The 8,802-nt window shown below is 36.3% G+C and overlaps 1 protein-coding gene across 1 annotated transcript; it reads left to right on the plus strand.

Moving 5' to 3' along the window:
• The first annotated feature begins 6,703 nt into the window (after positions 1-6,703).
• Positions 6,704-7,360, plus strand: LOC125218081 (auxin-induced protein X15-like). Its single transcript, XM_048119680.1, has one exon. It carries the CDS (start codon positions 6,746-6,748, stop codon positions 7,082-7,084), a length of 339 nt encoding a protein of 112 aa, XP_047975637.1. The 5' UTR covers positions 6,704-6,745; the 3' UTR covers positions 7,085-7,360.
• Positions 7,361-8,802: the final 1,442 nt, after the last annotated feature.

An 8,802-nucleotide genomic window follows, 5' to 3' on the forward strand; every position in this document is an offset into this window, starting at 1 on the left:
TCACTCTAGATATAATGAAGGGGTTTGTTAAATTTGACCCATGGTTGACGACCTGCTCTAATATCATGTTAGTCTTGATTCAAATGACGAAATTGTAGAGAAACACATTGCACAAGAATGGTTTTTGTTGCTCTCAAAAGATACTATGCACCATTCTAATTAGTCCTTCCTATATGAGAGAGTACAATGTTTACAAGGAAATTAATCTACAATACAAATACAACGTTTTATTTTAAGAAAGATTATCCTTGATTTGTCTTGATTCTTTAAGATTTTTCAGGTTCTGGATAAGTATAATAAATTTGGTTCATGGCCTAACAAATTCTTCATATCCATGTCTTGATGACAAGAATTCGAGCTCACTTCAAAAGTGACATTCCTAGTTTGAGCCGAAGTGCCTAGTGGCATATTTGCGCCCCAAGTGTACATGTGTGCAAATGTGCAAGTGAATTTTCTAATTAATTTGGTTTCGAACTTTTGTGACACCTTTTGCACTTTCCCAGCTCATTTACATATAGGGATAGTTTCAGCCATAGAAATGGAGTAGTATTTTAGAGTTTGGACTTATACTTCCTTCACTTTATAGTTCTGTTTTGGGTAGATACCTGGCCACATGGCAATAGAGAATTCTGTCTCGTCGGTAATGTCTGGTCGATCCATCATGCAGATTTCATTTTACTTGCCAAAACTAAAACAAGTGGAGTACTATCTGATAATTTCAAATTAACTAAATTTTTCCCGAACCCAAGCTTCCGTATTGATATGAGAAATCATACATTGGGTTTTGAGTCATTGACAGATAACAATTTGGCATATATAGTTGGGGGTAATCACTATGCATATAAAATGTTTTATCAATATTTCAGTTTAGTATAAAAAGTTTTAGGTTTGCATTAATCTTATCAAAAGTTTCATTATTATTTTAAGTTAATTATACATTCCGTCCCAATTTCTTAGTCTTCATTTGGCCATTTTTGTATTAACTTAAAGCATTAATGAAACTTTTCTATGATTCATGTAAATTTGAAATTTTTTGTACTAAATTGAAAACTGGTGAAATATTTTGTATGTACAATAATTATCTTGGTTTTGAAGTTGGCTTATGCTACATGTGTGTCGAAACCAATTATGATTCGAGAATAACTTGACTACTTGAGTGAATAAAAATGAACAAAGCAACTGTTTTAGGTCATGCAATTGAACAAGAAAAGCGACTATTAATCTCATGCTCACTTTCTTCATTTATCATTTTTCTATTTTCTTTTCCATACTTTAATAATTGCACATTAAAATCTGTGGTATCTATAAATGAAACTATTTTTGTGTGGGTTAAGTATATACTCCCTCCGTCCTATAAAAATATTTACACTTTTTATTTTCGTCCATCCCACAAAAATATGTGTATTCCATTTTTAGAAAGTTATATCAATTTAATAATGTAGATCTCACTATCCACTAACACTATTTTAACAATGATTCTCATATTCTCTCCTACTTTATTAATTTTATCTTAATTATCGTATCATATCCATTGTCCATATTGTTATGAGACGGAGGGAGTATAATGATCCCGTATGATTCAAAATAAAGTTATTAACTCTATCTGAGAGTAAACTGTCGGTCATACAACTTAATTAAAGTCATAAGTATATATTATGATGATATAGCGAAAACAAATAAAATAAATGATGATATTTCATTATATGAGATTTAGATATTTCATTGCCATCCTTACTGACATACATATATGATAAATATCAACGTAAGAGTACAGTTCACAGTACTAGCGTACTGGATAGCAATATTTGGATTTATAATAACCAAATATTCATCACAGTATATAGTTTATTTAGGTAGACTTTATTATCATGAAATAATAATAGCGAATAATAATAATACTAGTAATAGAAGGATTGATGAGAATTGATTGATGGAAGAAAATGACATCTGATTCACTTACAGAATGACAATCTCAGCACATGCTTCATACTCGTGGACACTGATGCAGTTTGCCCATTTATTTAAAGGATTGACTTACTCAAATATAAATACTGTTTTGTAATTAAAACGTTATTAATTCATTCAATTAATTAACCCTATCAGTTGCCACAAGACAACTCTAGCTGACCATGCCATGGAACTTTATGTCGTTCGCCACAATAATGTAAATATGCTGTGCTGCTTCAGTTTAATTTCTCTCTTTAAATTATGAGAAGTGACAATTCATGCAACGACAGTGATATAATTATAAAGATCCAACTGACATACGAGTCTCAACTATCCGTATCCGTATCCGTATCCGTATCCGTATCCGTATCAAGTTTCTGACTACTGATTTTTATCAATACTTCTCGATATTATTATAGCTAAAACACCAATTCATTCAGTTCTGTAGATTTGTGAATCTATCACTAAAAGCGTTTCATTTTATCAATAACATAGGAGCATCTCCACCGGCGGACGTCGTGGAAGTCCGACAGGACGTCCGCCATTGTGAAGGTTTAGGTCGGACATGGACGTCCCGTGAGGACGTCGGATATCCTCGCGACGTCCGACCGGACGTCCGCCATTGTGGCGTCAGTCGGATGTCACGGTCGGACGTCTGAGTTAAAATTTAATTTTTTTATTTTATTTTTAAAACTCTATAAATACGGCTCGTTGAACTTCATTTCATTCACACCACTTGTGTTGACAAGTTTCTCTCTCTAATCTACAAGTTTCATTTCTACTATAAATGGAGTACAATAGAAACTCCCCCACCACGAGCGGATCAAACACACTCACGTTTCCCGCCGGAACGAAGGGAAACTTTAATGCGGGGATGAATCCCCAAATGGCGGGGATGGCGGGGATTACTCCCCAAATGTTCTACAATATGTACAATTGGATGAGTCAGATGGGTGGGATGATACCGGGGACAGCGGGGATGGGTGGTATGACGCCAAATATGGCGGGGGTGGGTGGGATGATGCCCGAGGCCTCGGGGATGGGGAGTATGACGCCAAATATGGCGGGGATGGGTGGGACGATGCAGCACAGGAGCCCTCAGACACCTAGGGAATCTGTCTATCGTCCATATATAGATTTGTTGTCCGATGATTCCCCTAGTACTGTTCCGGAGACTCAGTACGCCGCCGGCATCGCGACTTTCTCTTTTAAGGAGTTGGGGCTATCGCGGATCCGTGAGACTCCCGATGAGGCGGAGCCTGCTGCAAGGGGCAGGGGCAAAGGCAAGGGCAAGGCCAGGGGCAGGGGTAGGGGCAAGGGCAACGGGAAAGCCCCGAGCTCTTCCTCGCAAACGGGGGGGCAGAGGAGGAGGAGGGTGAGGAGGAGCGGGGGAAGAGGTCGATCTGGACCGTGTGGGAAAACGCCGCGCTTGCGAAGTCCTGTGTCGGTGTAGTCGAGGATCCCTGTGTCGGTGCGAAGCAGTATATTGACCGATTGTGGCATCGCATTAGTGACGCCTACCTCACAAACAAACCGGCTGGGGCGAAGCCTCGCAGTCTCGAGCAATGCTGGAAACAGTGTGATCGGTTGAGGCCTAAGCTCAGTCATTTTTCCGGCCTCTACCAAAACAACCTGCACATGGCAACCAACGGCATGTCTGAGGAGGATGTGAAGAACCGGGCCTTGTCCCAGTACCCCGGCAAAGAATTGAAGTTTAAAGAGTTTGACCAATGGGAGGCCTTTCTCGTGGTCAGAGGTTCGCAAAAGTTTTGTGTTGGTGTTGACTCGGGTTGGAAGCGGACGAAGATCAACTCTTCTGGTGAGTACAACACCAGTGCTGGTTCGCACGAGCTCCCCGAAGCCGAGGAAGTGTCCCCGCTACCACGATCAGACTCTCACCATCGTCGTCGCCCGATGGGGCAAAAGGTTGCGCAGCGGATGGCGAGGGGAAGCGGCAGCCGCAGCGGGTCCTTCGAGGTCGAATCGGAGGCCCCTGAAGCCCCAGATGAGTACAACCGTCTCGCCCGCGCGCAGCTAACGAAGACCCTGAGTCAGAACATGCATAGGTGGTGTAGCACGCACGATCCTGCGTACAAAAGGATGTGCAAGGATGTGATTGACGCATGTCGGCGCGATTTAGGAATGCCACCCATTGATGATTATGGCGTCGAGATTGGGGACGGGGACGTCGGAGGCGGCAGCGGCACGGGCGACGAGGACGAGGACGAGGAGGAGTGAGAGCCGAGGGTTGTATTTCTCGACTTTTTATGATTATGTAATTTTAAACTTAATTATGTTTTTTTTAAGTATTATGTAATTTTTTTTAATGAAGTATTCGAATTTTCCCGTATTCCGTGTCGACATTTTAATTCCGTAAATTGAGTAATTGTGAATTTATTTTATTGCGGGAAGTCCTAGTGGAAGTCCTACATTGTCCAGTGGGATGAGAACTCCTAGTGGAAGTCCTAGTGACGTGGCAGGAGATTTTTGTGGGAAATCCTAGTGGAAGTCCTATTGGGAAGTCCGCCACCGAAGATGTTCTTCGGTTTCAAAATAACCATTTTCGCTCTCATGCTTAACTTATGGAAATGCACTTTAATTTTTTTTGATACCTTTATTTTAAATAAATGCGATTTTCTAATGTGATTCATCTCATGATTAAGAGAATAAAGATACTCCCTCTGTCCCAGATTTATAGTCACATTTTGTCATAAAAGTCCGTCCCACATTTATAGTTACATTTAGAATTTTCCATATTTGGATATAAAATTTTACCCATTATTCACTAAAATTACACCCAAATGTCATTATCTACATTAACATAAATCAAAACAAAAATAAAAAACCATGAAGTCAAAAAGGGACCCACCTTCATCATCTCACTTTATTTATTACACACTCCATCATCTCACTCCACCATCTCATTTCATTTATTCCACACTACACCTCTCACTTCATTAATTACACACTCCACCAATTCCTTAATACCCGTGCCATAACAAAATGTGACAATAAATCTGGGACGGAGGGAGTGGTAAGTATCTTCAAAATGCAAATCTAAATTCTATCAATTATTTTCTACATTACCTCTACAATTCTGTTCCTCGAAGATATTTTAGAAATACAGGCAAAAACCTTCACAGTATTCTGATAGTATTACTATTTGGAATCCCTGATCATATTATAATTAAAGGACGCACGAAAATCTCATGTAGAATTATTTAATTCAAAAAAAGGGTTGCAAATGAAGAAGTGAAATGACAACCTATGATTATAGCGACGTTACATGGCTGCACTCAAACTTGGTCACATGCATCGGTCTCCCAAATTAAAACACACCCAACTCCAAGTCCCATTGTCCCAACCATCATCTTCTTTCTTCTTATCTTCCCATTACACATCATTTTTAATTTGTGGCACGTTCAATTCAGACACACCACATATTCTAAATATGTGGTCGGTACTTGATTCATTGCTAGATTTATAATAAGACCAATAAGTTCTATTTGGATTTGGAGCACTATTACTTATTGAACTCAGGAAACTAATTAAATAACTCCAAAAGATCGAATTAAAATTTGGATTCATCCTAATTTGTGTCCCAACTCCCAACTTTTTATATTTTTTTGAAAATTATCTTCAACATAATTCTGTTTTGTTTATTAAAAAAAATTCCAATTTTATTTGTTACTAAAACTGTGATGAAATTTTCATTTTTCATTTATAAACCTCCAAACTTTCAACTTCTTATGAAAATTTCCCCAGCTTTTAGTCCAATATTCCAACAGTGTCCACAAATTTTCATTTTTCATGAAAAAAATTACTACCACTTTCAGTTCTCTATAAAATATAGTTATCTCCAAATTTCAAAATTTTCAATAAAATATTTCTCTGTATAAAATTTGTTAACGGAAAGTTGATTCATCTCGCTAGAGTCTCGATCTAGCGAGATGAATCAACTTTCTGCCACTGAATTTTATATACCAAGATATTTTAATTTATGAAAAATGCTGAATGTTGAGAATAGTTAAAAGAAAACACTGGTTGAGAGGATTTTGACATAATTAGGGACATTTTTTAAAAATGGAAATTTAAGGTTTTTATTAAAAGTTGGGACATTTTCAAGAGAGTTTTGAAAGTTGGGGATTGTTAAAGAAAGATTAAAGTTCATTTTTCGTTAAACCCCAAGGGGTTGTGGGTTTTTTTCTACCAGTTGGGGCTTGAGTTTTGGCCAAATTTTAATTTTAATTGGCGCATCGAAAAATGAATTAATTATGTTTGTAAGTTACTACTATACTTATAATTGTTTATGGTTTTTGAGTGAATTTGGTTTATACAATAAAAATTGAAATCATAATCAAGTTGTCTCAAATGTAGGCAATTACGCGTATATGTAGGACATGCATACTAACCTGAAAAGTATTATTTACGTTTACGTAAAAATAAATTCGAACTGAAAAATATATCATTAGAAACCCCTAAAATTTGTAAACCTAACAGTCTAATTTAGGAGTAAAGCGTGAAATTAGAATTCATAAAAAAAATAATTATAATAAGTTAAAATCATTTATAGTGTACAAAATTTTAATGCGATCAAATGAAAGAGAAATTTTACATATGTATACTTACCTTTATAGGTAGTAGTGCTACTAGTATTAGAAGAAGTAAGAGCATTATGTACGTGGCTTTGGCAGTCTATTTATATGTGCGTACCAAACCTAGATATCATATCATAAAAAATAAAAGCCATCCCGTGTTTCCCAAAAAAGAAACCCTCATATCACATAAAAAAAGGGCAATGGCAAACACTAAGAAAAAAATTGTTGACGTACTAAACCTTAAGAGGCTACAAAAGAGTCTACTTTCCGGCAAGAAGCATTTTTCCGGCGAGGAAATGAAGGTGCCGGTGGATGTGAAGGAAGGACATTTTGCGGTGATGGCGGTGGACGACGATCAATTGGGGCGATTTATCGTTCCCTTGAGTTTCCTCACACGCCCCTCATTCTTGCGGCTATTGGAGCAAGCTGCCGAAGAATACGGCTTCGATCACCGCGGCGCCCTCACCGTTCCATGCCGTCCCACCGAGCTCCAGCGGATACTGGCAGAGGAAACCCCTTCTAACTGGACCTTGCAATAAAACACCACTGTACCCTCATTTTTCTACTTCAACCATATATTTATATATATAGACGAGTCATGACCCCATTCATTCCTCAATTTTCTAGCATATACAAAAAATTAAACCGATACTACTATAACATGTCGAAAATGGTAGTAATTTTTAGTGGAGGCTTCAATTCCATTGTTTTCTAGTAATGGCTTCGGTAAGTGGATACTATCATCAAATTTCCCAGCGCTTCCCCAATAGGTCAGTAATATCTAAAAAAACGAATGTTATATGGAGTAATTTCTATGTAAAAATATTTCTTGGGGTCTTAATCTGTGTTATTCAGGGATTGTGAAATATTTCGAAATACCAGTACAACTTACTTACATCGAATCGGAAATTAAATACCAAAATTTTGACGTACCGTAAATTTCAATATAGTATGATATCGTACCGGAAGATTTTGGTACGATAAAGGTATGCAATTTTGCTTACCGCGATATTTTGCGATACTTTTACTATACAAGTATGGTATATGCTTAATTTTAGGCATATCGCATACACCGCTGTAGCGATATACAAATAACACAATATATATCGGATTTTCATACCAAATCAAACGTATATGCCGAATGTTGATACAATACACTGAAAATACATACAACATACGAGATTTCAGTATGGCATACCGAAAAATTGGTTTCGTAACGATATGGAATATTGGCATACCAAAATAACGATCAGATAAAAGTATGATATTCACTTGTATCAAGAATTTGGTAAGGTATATGGTGCTATCTATCCCTAGTCTTATTTAGTTACTAAACAAAATTTATCAATATAAATTTCTACTCGGAAACTTGTTTGCTATTTCCATTTCACTTGGAAAAGTGACTCAACCATTATGGAAGTTTTCTTCGTAGTAATACATCTTTGAAGTTCTTATATATGTGTGATATTTTGTTGACGTTGCAACTCACACATTACATATATACTGTATGTGTTTTTAGTTAGATGTTCCATGTTTTTCTTAGATGCAGCTATATATAGGGAGAAGGGTACAATTGTACCCCAAATTTTGTGTTAATACTATTATTAAGTGTACCCCAAATTTTTTATTAATACTATTATTATCTTCATATGATTATTTAATACTATTATTAGTAATGTACACTAATTAATTATTTTGAATCAAAGAGGAATTAATTCTAACGATAAGATCATACCTCAAGCCCAAAATATAAATTCTATGAGGAGTTAATTCACAATTCAAGCCCAAAAATTTAGATACAGAATTGATTCACACGTCAAGCCCAAAAAGTAGTCCAGTTAGCTTTTACATCAAGAGACAGTAGAAACCAGACCAGCCGCTACCAACTTCCCAATACTGGCTCAGCCTTACCTGACCATTTCGAACCTACACATAAGGGCAGTGGCAGATCCAGGATTTCCGATTTGGGGGTGCGATAAATAATTATAATGATTTAGAGTTTCAAAATTTGACCGATGCTTTACTCATTTGATATCTTTTTTTTTATAATAAACTTCATTATATATAAAAATGAAATATTATAGTATTATATGAATGATTTATTTGAACTTTAGCAACATATAGAGTATCATTTTTATATATAAAAAAAAATCATATTTTCAATTATCTAAGCAAAATTTAGTCGTTTTTCAAAATAAAAAAAAGTTTAAATACATTAGAATGAGTAAAATATTTTAAAATGCATTAAAATAAATTA

The sequence above is a fragment of the Salvia hispanica genome, chromosome 4, assembly GCF_023119035.1.
Source record: "Salvia hispanica cultivar TCC Black 2014 chromosome 4, UniMelb_Shisp_WGS_1.0, whole genome shotgun sequence".
In the NCBI taxonomy this organism is placed as follows: domain Eukaryota; kingdom Viridiplantae; phylum Streptophyta; class Magnoliopsida; order Lamiales; family Lamiaceae; genus Salvia; species Salvia hispanica.